Consider the following 16,737-nt stretch of genomic DNA (forward strand, 5'->3'; position numbering starts at 1 on the left):
CCCCCAAACTTCTGCCACACCTCCCCCCTGTCCTGTCTGACCCCCCCCCCGGCCTTCCCGACCCCGTCCCCTGGCCTGCTGCCCCATCCCTGTCTGTCCAACAGCCGCTCCCTTATACCTCACTGACCCCCCCTTGACTATCCTACGTGATATGGACAAAGCTGAGCACCTGATGGTCCCTCCTGGGCTGTTCCCAACCCCTCCCTTGGCCCACAATGTGAGGATTCACCTCCCCTCCCCAACGCTTCACAGCCAGGCTGCAGCCTGCACCCCATTTCCAGGATCCCCCCAACTCCTCTGTGCCTGCCTCGGTTACAGCAATGCCCCCCCGCCCCGCTGCAGCTACAACTGCTAGACTCCCTTTCTGCCCCCCCAACACTGCTAGTCCCTGCATAGCCCCGTCAGGGTTCCTTCCCCACTCTGAACTCTAGGGTACAGATGTGGGGACCTGCATGAAAGGCCCCCTAAGCTTATTCTTACCAGCTTGGGTTAAAGCTTTCCCAAGGCACAAACTTTGCCTTGTCCTTGAACCGTATGCAGCCACCACCGAGCCTTTTAAACAAAGACCAGGGGAAGAGACCACTTGGAGACGTCTTCCCCCAAAATATCCCCCTGAACCCCTACACCCCCTTTCCTAGGGAGCCTTGAGAATAATATCCTAACCAATTGGTTACAAAATCATCAAAGACCCAAACCCCTGGATCTTGGAACAATGGAAAAACCAGTCAGGTTCTTAAAAGAGGGGTTTTATTAAAAAAAAAAAAAAAAAGGTAAAAATCCTCTCTGTAAAATCAGGAAGGAAAATACTTTACGGGGTATTCAGATTCAAAACACAGAGGATCCCCCTCTGGGCAAAATTTTAAAGTTACAGAAAACAGGAATAAACCTCCTTCTTAACACAGGGAAAATTCACATAAAACAAAAGATGAACTAACCCGCCTTGCCTGGCTTATCTAGACTGGTTGCAATATTGGAGACTTGGATTAGGATGGGTTGGAGAAGATGGATTCCTGTCTGGCCTCTCTCAGTCCCAAGAGAGAACAAACACGTAAACAAAGAGCACAAACAAAAGCCTCCCCCAACCCAAGATTTGAAAGTATCTTGTCCCCGTATTGGTCCTTTGGGTCAGGTGCCAGCCAGGTTATCTGGGCTTCTTAACCCTTTACAGGTAACAGGATGTTGCCTCTGGCCAGGAGGGATTTTATAGCCCTGTGCACAGAAAGGTGGTCACCCTCCCCGTTATATTTATGACACCCCGTCCCCAGCCATGCCGGCCTCGAGATCCCCACAGCACAGTTCCACCCCCTCCATCAGCCCCCAGCCCCTGCCCACTTGCTGGTGCTTGATTTATAACTACCCAGCCTCCTTGGCCACTGTGCCCTGCCTGCCCCATCCAGTGAGGTGCCCCCCACATCCGGTGTGCTCTGACCCACTGCCCCACCCAGCGTGCCCTGCCTACCCCCATCTGACCCGCACCCTCCCCGCCAGGGTCTGTATACCCCATCTCCACCCCCTGCCATGCCCTGCCTATCATCCCCCCCCCTTCCCCAGTGTGCCCTGCTTACCCCATCTCCCTCCCCCACAGTGTGCCCTGCCTGCCCTGTCTGGCTAGGTGCCCCTCCTACCCAGTGTGCTCTACCTACCCCATCTCCCCCCGCCATACCCTGCCTACCCCTATCGCCTACCCCACCTGGCTAGGCACCCCCACCCCCATGTGCCTCAGCCCCTCAGGTGAGAAGGCATGGACAGACAGACAGACGCTGTGTGACCCCATGTGGGGGGATGGACAGATGGACAGGCGCTGTGTGGCCCCAGGCAGGTGGCAGGATGGCCAGGACATGGGCCATGACACAGCTTTGGTCCCAGAACCACTGAGCCCCCCAGCCCGCACCTGTTCCTACCCCTAACCTCTCCCCTCCCCCCCAGATATTTATCATCCAGACGGTCCTGCAGGAGCCCGCCCCCGGCTTGCTGCCCCGACACATCCCGCGGCAGACCGAGGAGATGCTGCTGATCTACCTGCGCATGGTCACCTGGAACCAGATCCTGGACCCCTGGGTCTACATCCTCTTCCGCAGGGCTGTGCTGAAGCGCATCTACCCCCGCCTCAAGACACGGCCCTCCATCGTCTCCCTCTACCCCACACTCAACGCCTCCCTGCGCTGCAAGCTCACTCAGGAGTCTGTGCTGCAGTAGCGGAGGGCACCTGGGCGGGCAGCGAGCAACGGGCCCAGAGTAGGCACTGCCAGGGCCACCTGCTCGGGGGGCACGAGGGGGGAGACAGGCCCCAGCCCTGGACTCAGGCTGCCCCAGGGACAGCAAGTTTGGGTTGGCACCTGAACCGATGTTGCCTCCAATCTCTGGACCCGGCTCGCCTGGCAGCAGGGAGCTGTGGGGCTGAGCTCCCTGCCTGGCCCCTGCCAGGAAGCATGAGGTTGGCTGCCTCAGCCGCGGGCTGGCAGAATGGGGATCTCAGCACCAGCTCCAAATGCCACGCCCCATCCTGGATGGTGCCCATGGTGCTCCTGGGGTGGGTGCTGAGAGCCCTGGGATGGAGATTCCCTCCCCCCGAATTCGACCTCCCTGACTCTTGGCTTTATAACTTGGGCAGAAAAGCTACTTTAAAAACCCACAGTCCTTGGAGTAGGAGCCGCCCCCCCTCCCCACCACGCACCCCAGCTGCATCCACCGCCAGTGTGTCCCCCCCAGACTGCAAGTGCACCCACTCGTGCGTCACTCACAGGCTCATCCCGGCTTCCCTCCCGGTGTCTGCCGACAAGCTGCACCCGGCGCCAGATGGGCCGGGGGTCACGGCTGGAATTTCCTGCCTGGGCCTTGGCTGAGCGTTGAACTCGGCCCCATGGACAACAGCCCCCGCTGCTGCTTGGTAGGGAGCCATTGTCCCTGCAGCCTGGGGAGGGGGCAGGAGAGGGCTGGGGGGTCCAGGAGGGAGACGGGGCTATCTAGAGGAGCAGGATAGGGATGGGGGCTGTCCAGACGCAGGAATAGGACAGGCTGGCTGAGGGATGGGGGCTGTTCAGGGGCAGGATGGCAGAAAAGGCACAGGCTGGGGGGGAGGGGGCTGTTGGGGGGGGGGGGCACAGGACAGGGATGTGGCTGTCCAGGGGGAGGGGGCTGTTGGGGGGGCAGGAAGGGGACAGGCTGGCTGGGGGGGGCAGGACAGGGATGGGGCTGTCCAGGGGGAGAGGGCTGTTGGGGGGGGCAGGAAGGGGACAGGCTGGCAGGGGGAGGGGGCTGTTGGGGGGGGCAGGAAGGGGACAGGCTGGCTGGGAGGCCATCAATCCGCACGCTCATTCCAGCAATAAAAGTCTGGTTGGTTCCACTCTCGGTGCCGGGCTCTGCGGGGAGGGTGCGTGGCGAACTCCTGGGAGCTGGTTTTTAACATGGGCTGTCCAGGCTCCGGGCCCTGAGCGACTCTGGGGCCGACTAGAGCGCGGCCGGGCAGGCCCAGCCCTGGTGCGCCACATGGGGAAGAGACTTGAATTCACACTCCTTAAACCTTGTTGAGGTTGGCTTGCCAGCGTTAATGTGAGGGAGGGGAGAGCTCCCGGCCCCCCCAGCCCAGGCATTCTGTGGCCCTTCCCCCGCCCGACAGGATTTAACAAACCGGGGGCCTTGTGCTTTGGGGCCCGTTAGGTCGCTTGCCTTCCACATTTCCCACTGTTTCCCCCACAACCACCGGAGCCAGAAACTGACCTTGTTTGTTTGTTTTTAATGAACCCCCAGATTGTTCCACAATCCCGGGACTCCGGGAGCTGGGGCTCTGAGAAACTTATCACATATCACAAGTTGTGAGCTCACATGGTGACTCCTCCCCGCCCCAGGCTCTGTGGAGCCCAGGACCGGCTCTCTCCCCTCAGCGGCCGCTCCTCATCTCAACCCTCCCTGTGCCCCGAGAGATGGGCAGCGAGACCCAAGGGGCCCGGGGCCTCCAGAGCAAACGAGCGGAGAAATACAGAGGCTTTGAACTCTGGCTCTCTGCCCTGGTCACTGCCAGTGGGCACGGCTCCTCCATGCACCAGGGTAGGGCCTGGGCCTGCCCCCACCCCATGGGGAGTAGGCGAGGTGGCCAGTGCTGAGCAGCCTGCGGCCAGGGCAGCCCTTCACCCTCATGGCCTCCCTTGAGGCTGCCACCCCAGAATGGCCCCCGCCCAGCAAAGAGCCCGGTTGGACCCAGCAAGCCGGCTCCATGGGGCTGGCCAGCACCAGCAGTCGAGGTGGGGTCTGATCTGCGCCCCAAGGCAGGGAGGGCGTTGGAGCCCGCCTGACCCTGAAGCCGCAGGTCTCCCCAAGAGAGGCAGCCCCCAGCAGTCCTGTGGAGCTGGCATCCCCACCACGATCTGCTGGTGGGGGGTTGGGGGGGGCTGAGTCCCCTCCCTTCCCCTGATTGCCCCTCATGCCAGCAGGGGCTGGCTGATGCCTTCACGCTGCTCCCCACCTCCGCAGGGCTGTTGAGCCAGGTCCCTGGGCCCCTTGGGTGCCAGACAGCCAGGAAATGCCACAGCCGCACGAGGGCACCTGGTCCTTGGAATTCGCAGGGGGCTCCTGGCCCTACCCCCCCGCCAAGCACCTCCAGCCCAGCCCTGGAAACGACCTGGGGGTCCTGGCCCTGACCCCCACCCAGAATCCCTGACCCAGCCCTGTGAATGACCGGGGTACCCCTGCTGCCCCCCGGCCCAGCCTGGGCTTGCTGTGGGTCCCAGGGTGGGCAAGGGACCCGCACAGAGATGCTTGGTCATGCAGCGGCCAACAAGCCCAATGGGCCCCTGCCCCCAGAGCCAGGCCCCTTTGCCCCCGTCTCCCTTGCCCCCAGAGCGGGCCTCCGCCCCTCTCACCCGCTGGCTGGCGGGGGGGGGGGTCATCAGAGCAAAGGGCGAGGAAACGGTCAGAGTCACACCAGCCCCACGTCCCCACATGAGTCCTGGCCTGTCCCCGTCCCCCCCAGGGTTCCCCCAACTGCCCCCTGGGTTCAGCGCCAGCCCTGGCCGCTGTGCGGAGAGCGGAGGAGGGAGGCAGCGATGGGCAGTGGCTCCAGGGAAGGCCCCGAGGAGCTGCCATTACTTGGGCTCATAGCCAGGATGGGCACCAGGGCCTGGACTAGCCCCAGCCTGCAGGGACTGCTCCCGCCCCGGGCCCACCACCCCATCTGACCAGGGCCTGAGGCACATCCCCTGGGTTTCCTGGAGGGGCCCTTGCCAGTCCCTGCCCAGCTTGGCGTGGGGCCTCTCTGGGGCAGGAGCTGGGCCCAGCCAGCCAGTGCGGGCACCGCAGGGCTCCCCCCCGGAGCAGGAAGACAGGGGGCTGCCGCTGGGGCAGGAGGGAGCCCATGGCCAGGGGGCAGACGTCACAGGCCAAGTGCTCTGCCCCCTCCCCTATTTCCTGCCCCCTTGGGCTCCGTGGATGGCGGCCCAGACCTCGGCCACGAACTCGCCCGGGAACGCGAACTCGCCCAGCACCGAGTCCAGGCTCTTGGCAAACTCTGCGGGGCTCAGGCACTCCCGGGCCACCTCCACCATGGTTGAGGCTATGGAGAGAGGACAGAGCTCAGCCGGGGGGTCAGGGCGATGGGCTGGACCCCAGTGCCCCCGGGACAGGCCCAGGGGCCAAGGGACCTGCTGAGAAGGGCAACGAGGCCTTGGCCCAGTCTGCCCGCCCCAACCCTGCCCTCCCCCATGTCACCGGGGCCCAGCCCCGGCACTCCCCCACACCAGCCCTTCCCCCCCCCCCCGGGCCCTGGACCTGCCCCCTCCCCACCCCCTCTGCCAGCCCTGCTCACCCAGCTCCACGTCCCGGATGCCCATGTAGCTCTCCAGCAGGTCGTCCACCCTCCGGGCAGCCTCCTTCTCCCAGGCGCTGGGCTGTGGGCAGGAGCCAGGGCAGCAGAGTCACTGTTGGTTCAACCTTCTCGGCCCCTAATTGCTGCAGGGGGCTGGATCGGAGGCCTTGGGCCAGGCCCTCGTGCCGGCCCGTTGACAGCCTTGGGCATCATGGGAGGGGCCTTCATGGACTGGGGCGCACCCCCCACGGGCACAGGGGAGCCAGCTGGGGCACTGGTGCAGGAGGTGCCTTGGCCCGTTCCCTGGCCCAACCCAGACCAACTTTTTGCTCCTTGTTAGTTTTGGGACCCCCCCCCAAGAGTCACCTCCCCCACCCCCGGCGAGAGGGTGCTGCCCAGAATCGGGGGCCCTCTGGCATGGAGAGCGGTTCCACTGGTCAGGCTCTGAACTCTGACCCCCAGGCGGATAGCAGGAGGCCAGGACAGGAAACATCCCCTTTGCAGCACCAGGGTGGGGCAGGGAGCAGGTACCTGCCACCCCATCCCTGCCTGGCTCTGCGGCAGCCAGCCAGCGAGTACACACGCGGGTCTGTGTGCACACACCAGGCGCACACATGAGTAGGGGCCTCTCTGGGGCCATGCATGTTTGCACCCGACTTTGTCCCCATTGGCATGGGCCATGGGTGGTGACTGCATGTACAGCACCATGCGCGCATGGGACTGACTGCACCCACCTGCGTGAGCACGTGCATGTGCACACGTGACAATGTGTAGTCACTGGCACCCGTGCCCAGTCCCTGGCTCCCTCACCCTGCAGGTCCTGGAGCTGCCTTCTCTTGCTAGGACACCTGGGTCCGTGGGCAGAGCTCCCGTGAGCAGCGATTCCAGGCACTCCCTGCAGGGAGCCAGAGCTGGGGGGCTGGGCCAGGGGGAGGGAGTGGCAGCAGCCTGCTTTGGGGAATGGTCATGTGTGCCCCCCCTCACCTCACAGCCCCCCAGGGATTTCACTTCTTACACTTATTTTCCCCCTTTGCCTCCTCCCCCGATTTGGTCATGGGGAGGGGATACACTCCCCCAACTTACCACATCCTCCAGGCTGGCGGTGCCCCGGGCACGCAGCCGCAGGGTCTCCTTGCCACTGGCCACCTTGACCTCGCCTGGGCACTTGCTGCTCTTGGTCCTCTGCCCGATCATATCTGGGACACAGACGGGGGGGCGAGGGGGCTGTTCAGAGCGGGTGCCAGGGCAGGCACAGGGTCCGGGTGTCTTTTCCTTGTGCCAAAGCACCATGCCCAGCCGGGGAGCAAAGACCCAGCTCCACCCAGGACACCCCCTGGGCCCCAGGCAAGCCCTGGGCAAAGGGGCCCTGTCCCAACACCCCCATCCTTCCCCAAAGGAAGTCCCAGGAAGTGACTGACCTCTGGCAGGGCGTGGGGGTGGATTGGGCCCACTGGAGTCTATCACACTCTGTGGGGCAGGAAGGGGTTCTGTCAACTGGCCTATCCAAGGTCTAACCCCAGATGGGAGCCTGGGAAGAACAGCCCGGGGTCCATTGAACATTGCCCCAAAACTAGAGCACAGAGCCCTTTTCTCTGCATCACTGGAATGCAGCCACCTCTGGGGTGGAACATAGCCGCTGATCCACAGCAGCACATTGCCAAGGGTTGTGTGAGGACCAAGTATCCCTTGGATGCCTGCAGCCTGTGGGTGATGGGGGGCAGTGTGGAGGGCATATGGGGGAGGGCAGTAGTGGGGGGTAAATCAGTGTCAGAGGACATGGGCTGGGGTGAGGCATGTGGGAGGGCAATTGAGTGTTGGAGGGCAGTGGGAAGGATTAAAAGCTGCAGTGAGGCTGAGAACGGCATTAACTCATTCTAGCGATTGCTCAGCCAGTGCAGGCAGCCCCCAGCCCTGAGGGGTGCACAGTCGCCTTGATCCCTGGGCTGCACAGTGGGTGGAAGCAGAAAGGCCCCGAGCCGGTCCCAGGCCTGAATTAATCGGATTCGAGCTCCCTTCCCCAATTAATACAATTAATTCAACCTAAACTAGGGTTCCCCACTTTCTAATCACAGAAAGCCAAACATCCTTGTTCTCCCCCATCCTGAGGCCCCGCTCCTGCTCCAAAGCCCCCTGCTTACTCCATCCCTCCTCTCTCCATCCCTCACTCACTCGCTCATTTTCACCGGGCTGGGGCAGGGTTGCAGAAGTGGGTGAGGGCTCTAGCTGGGGGTGCAGGCTGGGGGGGGGGATGAAGGATTTGGGGTGCAGGAGGGGCCTCTGGGGTGCAGGGTGGGACCGAGGGGTTTGGAGTACGGATAGGGGCTCAGGGCTGGGGCAGGAAGTTGGGGCATGGGGAGGGGAGGGAGGTTCAGGGCTGGGTAGGGGTGCAGGCTCTGGGCACCGCTTACCTCGGGCAGCTCCTGGAAACGGCCGGCATGGCCGGCTCCCAGGTGAAGGGACGGCCAGGGATCGCTGCGCGCTGTCTCCACCTACAGGCGCCACCCCCGCAGCGCCCATTGGCCGAGGTTCCAGCCCAACGGAGCTGCAGAGCCAGCTCTCCGGGTGGGTGCCGCGCACAGAGCCCCCGCGGCTGCCCCTGCGCCTAGGAGCCGGACATGCCAGTTGAGTCCGGGAGCCACACGGCGTCACGGCGGGCAGGGAGCCTGCCAGGGAGCCGCCAGGGAGCCGCCAACCGGACTTCTCACGGCCTGGTCAGTGGTGCTGACCGGAGCCGCCTGGGGCGCTTTTCGACTGGCTGTTCCGGTCGAAACCCGGATGCCTGGCACCCCCACCTCAACCCAGGGGCCGGGCCCAGCCCCGGGGACTCACTCAGCCCCCAGCAGCGCTGGTTACAGGCCTAGCTAGGCTTCAGGCCAGGGCCCAGCCCAGCTGTCCGTGCACCTCTGGTGGGAGACACTGACATGGGCCGCCCGACGTTCCCCCGGGGAGCAGGAGAGAGGGGGCGGGCGGAGGTCGGTGGGGAGAAGGGGCAAATGGAAGAACACCAGAGCTGCGCCACGGCTTCCTGGTGATCCAGCCCAGCAACCCGGCTTCCAATGCTGGGATTGCAGCTCCGGGCACACGGAACGGCACAGATCTCCGACCAGCCCGAGCAGGTCCAGTCAGCACGTGGCTCTCTGGGGCACGCCCCTTGCAGGAGGGGCTACCCAGGGCAACAGGCTCCCCCTGAAGGGATACAGGAACTCGCTCACCCAGCAGCTTCTGTGCCAGGCCAGGCCCGGCCTGAGGAGTCACAGGGGCCCCATGGTGCCCCCAAGGGGTTGGGTTGGGTCCCTCTGAAAGCTCCTCACTGGAGGGGGCAGAGGGGGATTGCAGGGACACGCCCAACGCCAGGGTGTGGGGATGCAGCAGGCTGAGCAGCAGCTGCCCCTTGGCTTACTCTCACTCCCAGATGTGGATCCGTTACCTCCACCCCATGTCAGCAGCTGCCCATGGGGCCCCAGGAGCTATAACCCGGCTGGGGTCTCCGAGCGCCCGGGTGGATTCATCGTGTGGCTGGGCGATGCCATCTCAGAGCCCAGACGACTGCCCGGTGCCCGACACTGGGCCCAACTGCGTCAAGGCCATCACGCATGCCCGCGGGGGGAAGAGAAGGTACTTGGCGGGATCTGTGTGCCGCGGGCTGGCCTGATACAGAGTGCAGCCGGGCCTGAAGGCAGGGAGCTCAGAAGAGAAAAGCAGGACCCAGGCTGGAGGGCCCCTCCCTTCCCACCAGGGCAGCCCCCACGGCTCAGACCCAGCAGCCACATTCGGGTGGCAGGGCCAGCAGGGCAGGGGGAGGCTTGGGCACGTCCTGAGAATGTCACGCTGCCCAGGGTCCTCGGCTTGAAGAGTGGAGGGTGACGCAGGCCAGGGCCGAGAGACACTGGTAGAGCTGGGTTGGAGACCCAAGGCTGGAGGGGGGAGGAGAGGCTGCGGGTCATGAGTGAGGGGCACCGGCAGAGCTGCCTAGGAGCATTTTGGCTGGCCCAGGTGGCACCTGTTTAATGTTCTCTGTACCATTTGCTGGGAGATGGGCTGCAGGGGCTAAGGGCTTTCCCACCTCTAACATCACTGGTCCGACAAACCCAGGCCAGATGTAGGATGGACTTGTGGGGCAGAGACTCTGGGCTGGGACCCAGGATCGGGACTCAGTGCCCAGTTCTGCCTTAGACTCGCTGTGACGTCAGACCACATCCTCTCCCTGCACCCATCTGACAATGGAGAGGCTGCTGCCAGAGTCCTAAAGCCTGCCTCAGTAATGCCCCTCACTCCCGACCCGCAGCCCCTGCTAGCCCACCCTGGGCTCCCCCCACCCAGCTCAGCCGGTGCCCCTCACTCCCGACCCATAGCCTGGGGTCTCCACTTAGGAGAGATTCCCAGTTACTCTGAATGCTGGTTCTGTGATAAGGGCAAATCTGCAGCAGATTGTGACGCTCAGGCAGCCGGTTTAACCCCCATCCCCTGGGGTTAAAGGCCAGGGACAGCAAACACTTGGCCCTGCAGCTGCAGAGTGTCCGGTGTGCGCGTGTTTGTGTAACTCACCAAAGGCCCTTTTGGGCTGCACCAGCCGCAGGGTGAAGGGCTGGGCCCTGGGCAGCTCCCGCAGCATCTTGGCAACATCATAGTGGCGGCAGCCCACGATGCTGTGGTCGTTGATGGCCTCGATGCTGTCGCCCACGCACACAGTCTGGACGCAGTTCATGACGCTCCCGTCCTTGATCCTCTGGAGCGTGGGACATGCCAGTCAGTGGGGGTGGGGGAACACGGCCGGCTGGGGGTAGAAGGGGGCATGGGGACACAGCAGGGCTGAGCTGCTCCCGGTCCTTACACGTGGGGGGTGTCCATGCAGGTGCCTCCCAGCCATCAGGAGAAGCGCTACTGGGCAGCGGGGATGACCTTAGAGCTGCACCCTGGGGTGGGGCTGGGGAGTGACAACACCAGGACCCCCCTAGCACAACAACAGCAGGTGTTTCTCCAGCCTCCACCCCCAGTTTCGCAGGGCAGGGGGCACCGAGCAGGGGCAAGAGCTGCTTGTGAACCGCCTGGCGGGTGTGGCCAAGTTCCTGCTCTACCTTGGTGGGCCTTGCGCTTACTGGCGGATTTGCTCGCCTTGGAGCTTCACGGCAGCCCTCAGCTTGGCCGTTTTTCTGAACCCACAGTCCAGGTCGACTCCTCCCGTGTCTGACCAGGAGCTGGGAGGATTTGGGGGGAGCCCGGGCCCGCCCTCTACTCTGGGTTCCAGCCCAGGGCCCTGTGGATTGCAGCTGTGGAGTGCCTCCTGGAACAGCTGTGTGACAGCTGCAACTCCCTGGGCTACTTCCCCATGGCCTCCTCCCAACCCCTTCTTTGTCCTCACCACAGGACCTTCCTCCTGGTGTCTGATAATGCTTGTACACCTCAGTCCTCCAACAGTCCACGTTCTCACTCTCAGCGCCTGGTGCCTCTTGCTCCCAGCTCCTCACACGCACACCACAAACTGAAATGGGCTCCTTTTTAAAACCCAGGTGCCCTGATTAGCCTTCCTTAATTGATTCCAGCAGCTTCTTGATTGGCTGCAGGTGTGCTAATCAGCCTGTCTTAATTGTCTCCAGAAGGTTCCTGATTGTTCTGGAATCTTCCCTGTTCTGGAACCTTCCCTTACCCAGGGAAAAGGGACCTACTTAGCCTGGGGCTAATATATCTGCCTTCTATTACTCTCCTATAGCCATCTGGCCCAACCCTGTCACACTGGGAACGTGGATGTTGGGCTTGGCTCTGGGGCTGGGCAGCACCCAGTGCAATGGGGCCAGCTGGCATCTGGGGCCCCAGGCCCTGCCTGAAATCAGCCCTGCTCTGCCTCCATGACCCTGGGCTGGCCTGGAGAGAACCCAGCCCTTGGGTAGGGCAATGCGGGGGGGCTCCCCTCCCTTCTCTGCAGGGGGAAATCATGTCCAGCTGAGCAAAGCTTCAGGCTACTTTCCCTGTGGGGTTTCCTTTTATGGGGGGTATTTGCCCCTCTCCCCCCATCTGCAGGGCTCTGACCCCCTCCCCCCAGCTGCAGGGCTCTCTCTCAGAAAGCAGCTCCCTGAATATTTTTGTCTTCAGCTGAGTTCCCCTGGCTCCTCAGGTATCACCCTGGAGGCCCCACCCAGCCAATCTCCTGGCACCAGCACCAGCTGCTTCCAAGGAAAGTGCGAGAATCCCTGTAGGCAGCTGTACAGTAACCAGTCCTTGGTCGGGGGCCCTGCTGACCCCCCCGGCTAGAGGCTGGCTCGTGCCCTGAACCAGGGGGACTGCAGGTTGAGAACCACTGCTCTGTAGCCATGTCCACTCCCTTTTCTGAGTCCTGCCATGCTCTTGGACTCCCTGGTATCTTGTGGCAGTGAGTTCCACAGGCTGCCAGTGGGATCCACAGGTATCACCTTGGATCAGTTTCAAATCTGCTGCTTTTCCATGTCATTGCCTGACCCCAGCTCTCACCTCATGAAAGGGGGAGATCAGAGGCCCCCACTCTGCCTTCTCTAGAGCAGCCCTGCTCTCAGAGCCTTTCAGCAATGCTCTCTCAGCTGCCTCCTCAAACGAGGCGCTCTTCTTTCGGTACCATTTCTTCCATGTCCCCACTCATCTCCATCTGACTCCATGTGCTTAGAGCCTGCCCGGGGGGATTCCCTGCTGTGTGCAGTGAATGGGACATTTACATTGTGTGGGGAGGTGATTTTAATGAGAATAAACATCTGTAAACTCTCTGCTCCCAGCTCAGGAGTCCCAGGGCCAGAGTGCATGAGCCGCCCGATGGGCCATCTCCTGGAAACCAGCCTTCCCTGGCCCCTGGACCACAAGCCCCGTCCTGGACTGTCTGACCTGAAAAGTCCCCTTGCTCTCACCCCCCCAAAGTTTTGATTTTTCAGCAACAAATAGAAAACAGAAATATTTTGATTGCGAAACGCCACCTGGTGCCTCATGGGAGTTGTAGTTCAGTGATTGTTGCTCCCACCCTCCTTTATGGGCCGTCCTGCCAGGTTGGACTACTACTTCCACAATGCACCAGGCTCTCCCCTCTTGGTGAGGCATCATGGGTGTCAGAGTCACAGTGCATCATGGGAGATGGAGTCCAGCTGGGGAGTAAGGAGAATGGGAACACAAAACACCCAAACCGCGGCTCCCAGGAGGCACCACAGCAGGGTTCCCAACTCCAGACAGTTTGGGGGTCGGGGGTGCAGTTTTTAAACAAACACTGGAGGTTTCCCACAAGAAGCTGACAGCCACTTTTCAACAAAAACCCAATTTTCCATTAAAAAAACCGAACCAAACAAAAAACCACTCTCCTGATGGATAATTCTTGGCTGTTCCTGGCACAATTCCCTCTCCTCCACTGCGGCCCCTCCAGCCCATGGCCCTCACCCACCTTGATGAAAGCATAGCCCGCCCCGTTGTCAGTGATGGTCAGCCCCAGTGCATCCTCCGTCTTGGTCACTTCCACCTCCTTGGTCTCGCCCCGCACATGTGCGAAGATGAAATCCTCCAGGCCGATCTGGCCCCCCAGCAGCTTCTGCATGTCCACCTTGTGGGTGTTGAGGGTGCAGAAGAGGATCTGCCAGAGAGCAGCTGCCTCACCGTTCTGCCCACCGGGGTTGGGAGCTTGGAACACCCTCCACCCAACAGCTCAGCGGGGCAGCGGCTGGCATGCACCAGAGAGACACAGAGCACCCAGCACCATGATACCGCAAACGTCCCCAAACGTGGGAAATGTACCCCTTTTTGCCCATTTTGAGTTGCAGACCCTGGAACTCTGCTTTTTGCCTTGGAGGGACAAGTCAGTTTTGGGGCTTAATTTATCCATTTTTGTTCATTGATGATCACGTGAAAGGTGTTCACTTCAAGGAAAGGGAAATGGGCCAATCGGGAAAGCGAGCCTTGCATTTGTTGGAGACGTTCCCGTTCCCTACTGCAGCCGCTTGTGAAAACGGAGGCCCACAACCACACATGACAACCCCGCATTATTACTGATCATTGATTCCGTCTTGGCAGCGCCCTGAGCCAAAGGCCTTTTGGGTGATCATCACTGTGCAAAAATAAATGAATAACCCACAGAGCTGAGCTGTCCCCACCCGGCCTTCCTTGGAACTCCAGGGTCTGCAACTCAGAGTGGGCAAAATTAGGCGCATTTTCAAACCACAAACATGATGGGCTTTTGTTGTTTTGTTGTTAAAGAAGCAAGTTGGCTGTCAGTGAATTGACCAGGTTGGACTCAGTACATTTCCTTACCCTGTGGGACCTCAGGCAAATTTCTTAGTTTCCCTGTGCCTCAGTTTCCCCATCTGTAAAATGGGGATAACCATCCTTCCCTGTCTGGCTTGTTTAGATTTCACTCTTTGGAGACAGGGCCTGGCTGACAGTGTTTGTGCAGCGCCCAGCACAATCAGGGCCCTGGGTTCGTTTGGGGCCTGTAGCTAAAGAATAACTAGGGTGAATTTCTGAGACATGGATCTGGTGTCTCCTGTACACTATGCCGCTAGTGCGACAGCGGAGATCGCAAGCTTGACCCCGACAAGCTGGAGGGGCAGGGGCAGGCTCTCTCCAGCCCAGCGCTGCTGCAGAGGGCACCCGCAGCAGCACGGGTTACTGTGGCCCTATCCAGAGTCGTGAACTGAGCACGAACAGGAACAACCCACAGGAGCTAACAGGCAGCCCCAGCTCTGCCCACACGAGAGCGACAGAGACTCACTGAACCCGTTTCATGCAAGCTACTGAGCAGCATCAGATGGTAACAAGTGAGAGTCACAACTTGCCTGGGCTGGATCGAACCATGTTAAAGGCGACAGGTCCAGCAGCCCATTACTGATCCCCCAGGCCACCAGCACCGCGACAGGACAATCCGTGGAATAACGTGCCTCTCCCTAGCAGCATTCAGCTGAGGATCTCAAAACACCCAGCCCCATAGGGGAGGCAGACAACCACAGCATAGGTAAACCTGTGCCAACTGGTCTTGATGGTCCCAGGTGTCTTGGCTAAGGAACAAACCAGCCAGAGTTTTCTTCATCACCCCTACTGATTGCACGGCCACTTCTAGGCGCAGATCTTTTGAAAGGTGGGTCAGATGGGGAAACTGAGGTACCGAGGGGAGATGTGTCTTGCCCAGGGTCACAGAGTGAGTCACGGTGGAGCTGGGACTAGAACCCAGGGCTCCCGCCCACAGCGGGCTTTGTCATGACGGCACAGGAACGGCATGTACCAGATGGACCCTGGAAGGCAGCCCAGGTCCTGGCAGATGCTATGGCGCCATGGAGGCAAGCCCTGCAGCTGTAACCAGAGCTTGGCCTTAACCCTCTGGTGACCAGAGCCAGCTAGCTGGAATGTGCAGGGCTCCAAAGGCTAACAGCAGACCCCCCCCACCCCACCCCAGACCAAGGGCAGCGGGGAGCCTTGGCACAGGTGTGTCAGGCTCAGGTATCCCGGCTCTTCGGCTGGGTTAGCCGCTGCCCCGCCCCCCACCCCATGCTGCTCCTGCCTCACCTCAGTGGGGGAGATGTCGAAGACCTCGGCGATTTTGGCATACAACTCCTTCACATTGGTGAAGCCCTCGATCTTGCCCGTGGGGCTGCCGTGGGCCAGCTGCGTGTGGAAGACCAGCCTGGGCCGGACCCACGGGGATGGCTGCGAGAAGGCAGCGGGGGCACCATCCCCAGTTTTCCCCACTTCAGGCGGGGCCTCCGTGGCCCCCTGCTCCGGGGACACCCCGTTCTCCATGGGCTTCTCCTCCTCTTCCTCGCCTGCCTTCTTGCTTCGCCGGCCTGATCTCCGCAGCATCCTGTTGCCCTGCTTTCGGGGCCACAACGGCAGCTGCCCTTGCTGAATTATAGATCGCCCCAGCTCTCAGCCCAGGGAATCTGATCCCCGGAGCGCAGGTAATTCGAGGAGTGTCAGATGAGCTCCCCTCCACACAGGCAGAGCTCCAAGCTGCAGGGACCTGGGGAGCAGGAAGAGCCAGCAAGCAAACCCCTGGGAACAGCAGCTGTGCTGAGAGGTTACCAGGGGCAACAGGGGTTTGGCTGTTCCAGCACTGCAGCTTCCAGCTAACGGCCAGTGTATGTTTACCGTCAGGAGAGCGACCCTATAAAAACACCTTCTTAAGCACTTATGATGGGTCACTGCCAGGGACTGAACCAGCAATTTGGGGATGTATGTGCATAAGCTTTTGGCACCTGGGCTCTGGTCACTCCAAGGCAGCAGCATCTTGCACACCTGAGGGGGAACAAAGGACCATGCTGGGTTCCCAAGGGTTACACACTTCCCCTGGCCGGGGGCACGGCCGCCCAAGCACCAGAGATGGACAGCTGTTCAAACCCCACTGCCGGTCCCGGCCAGGAAATGCACAGGCAGCACTGGGCCGCGAAGCAGCCTCCACCCCAGTGCTCCAGAGCCACAGACTCTCAGGGTCGGAAGGGACCTCAGGAGGTCACCTAGTCCAACCCCCTGCTCAAAGCAGGACCAACCCCAACTAAATCATCCCAGCCAGGGCTTTGTCAAGCCTGACCTTGAAAACCTCTAAGGAAGGAGAGTCCACCCCTCCCTAGGTAACCCATTCCAGGGCTTCACCACCCTCCTAGTGAAAAAGTTTTTCCTAATATCCAACCTAAACCTCCCCCAGTCTGGCCAGGCCCGAGGCAGTAGCAGACTCCTAAGCCTCTTACAGGGACCAGCCCCTGGCGGATGTCCCCGACCCCTGGCCAGTCTTGGCAGGAGCAGTGTGTGGAAGTTATCGCTTTGGAGGAGTGAGTTTTCTAAACAACCCCCCTCCCAGCTGGTTTCAGCCCACATGGTGCCCTGCCCCAAAGGGGACTTTGCCTGAATTGCTTGGCAAGAGCAGTGGGTTTGGCTTTTCACCTCAGAAGCATGGAAGAGCTGCACTCTGGTCTCAAGGTTGAAGTTATCTGCATCAGAAGGCGGCATCTCTGGTC

At 61.4% G+C, this 16,737-nt stretch overlaps 2 protein-coding genes across 4 annotated transcripts in view; one reads left to right on the forward strand and one right to left on the reverse strand.

Moving 5' to 3' along the window:
• TBXA2R (thromboxane A2 receptor) overlaps nt 1–2,949 on the forward strand; it is a 43,074-nt gene extending 40,125 nt beyond the window's left edge. For all 3 annotated transcript variants that reach the window (XM_073324340.1, XM_073324339.1, XM_073324338.1), the window contains one exon: nt 1,927–2,949. In XM_073324340.1, coding sequence (XP_073180441.1) covers nt 1,927–2,196 — 270 coding nt within the window. In that variant the 3' untranslated portion in view covers nt 2,197–2,949. The remainder of the gene's footprint in view (nt 1–1,926) is intronic.
• A 1,869-nt stretch (nt 2,950–4,818) lies between these two features.
• GIPC3 (GIPC PDZ domain containing family member 3) lies at nt 4,819–16,732 on the reverse strand. The gene is made up of 7 exons (XM_073324341.1): nt 16,664–16,732; nt 15,293–16,021; nt 13,185–13,370; nt 10,343–10,523; nt 6,881–6,993; nt 5,798–5,879; nt 4,819–5,545 (listed from the first exon to the last, which is right to left on the reverse strand). Exons 2-7 carry the CDS (start codon nt 15,584–15,586, stop codon nt 5,394–5,396), a joined length of 1,008 nt encoding a protein of 335 aa, XP_073180442.1. The 5' UTR covers nt 15,587–16,021; nt 16,664–16,732; the 3' UTR covers nt 4,819–5,393.
• Nucleotides 16,733–16,737: the final 5 nt, after the last annotated feature.

This window comes from Lepidochelys kempii, chromosome 25 (genome assembly GCF_965140265.1).
Source record: "Lepidochelys kempii isolate rLepKem1 chromosome 25, rLepKem1.hap2, whole genome shotgun sequence".
NCBI lineage: Eukaryota > Metazoa > Chordata > Testudines > Cheloniidae > Lepidochelys > Lepidochelys kempii.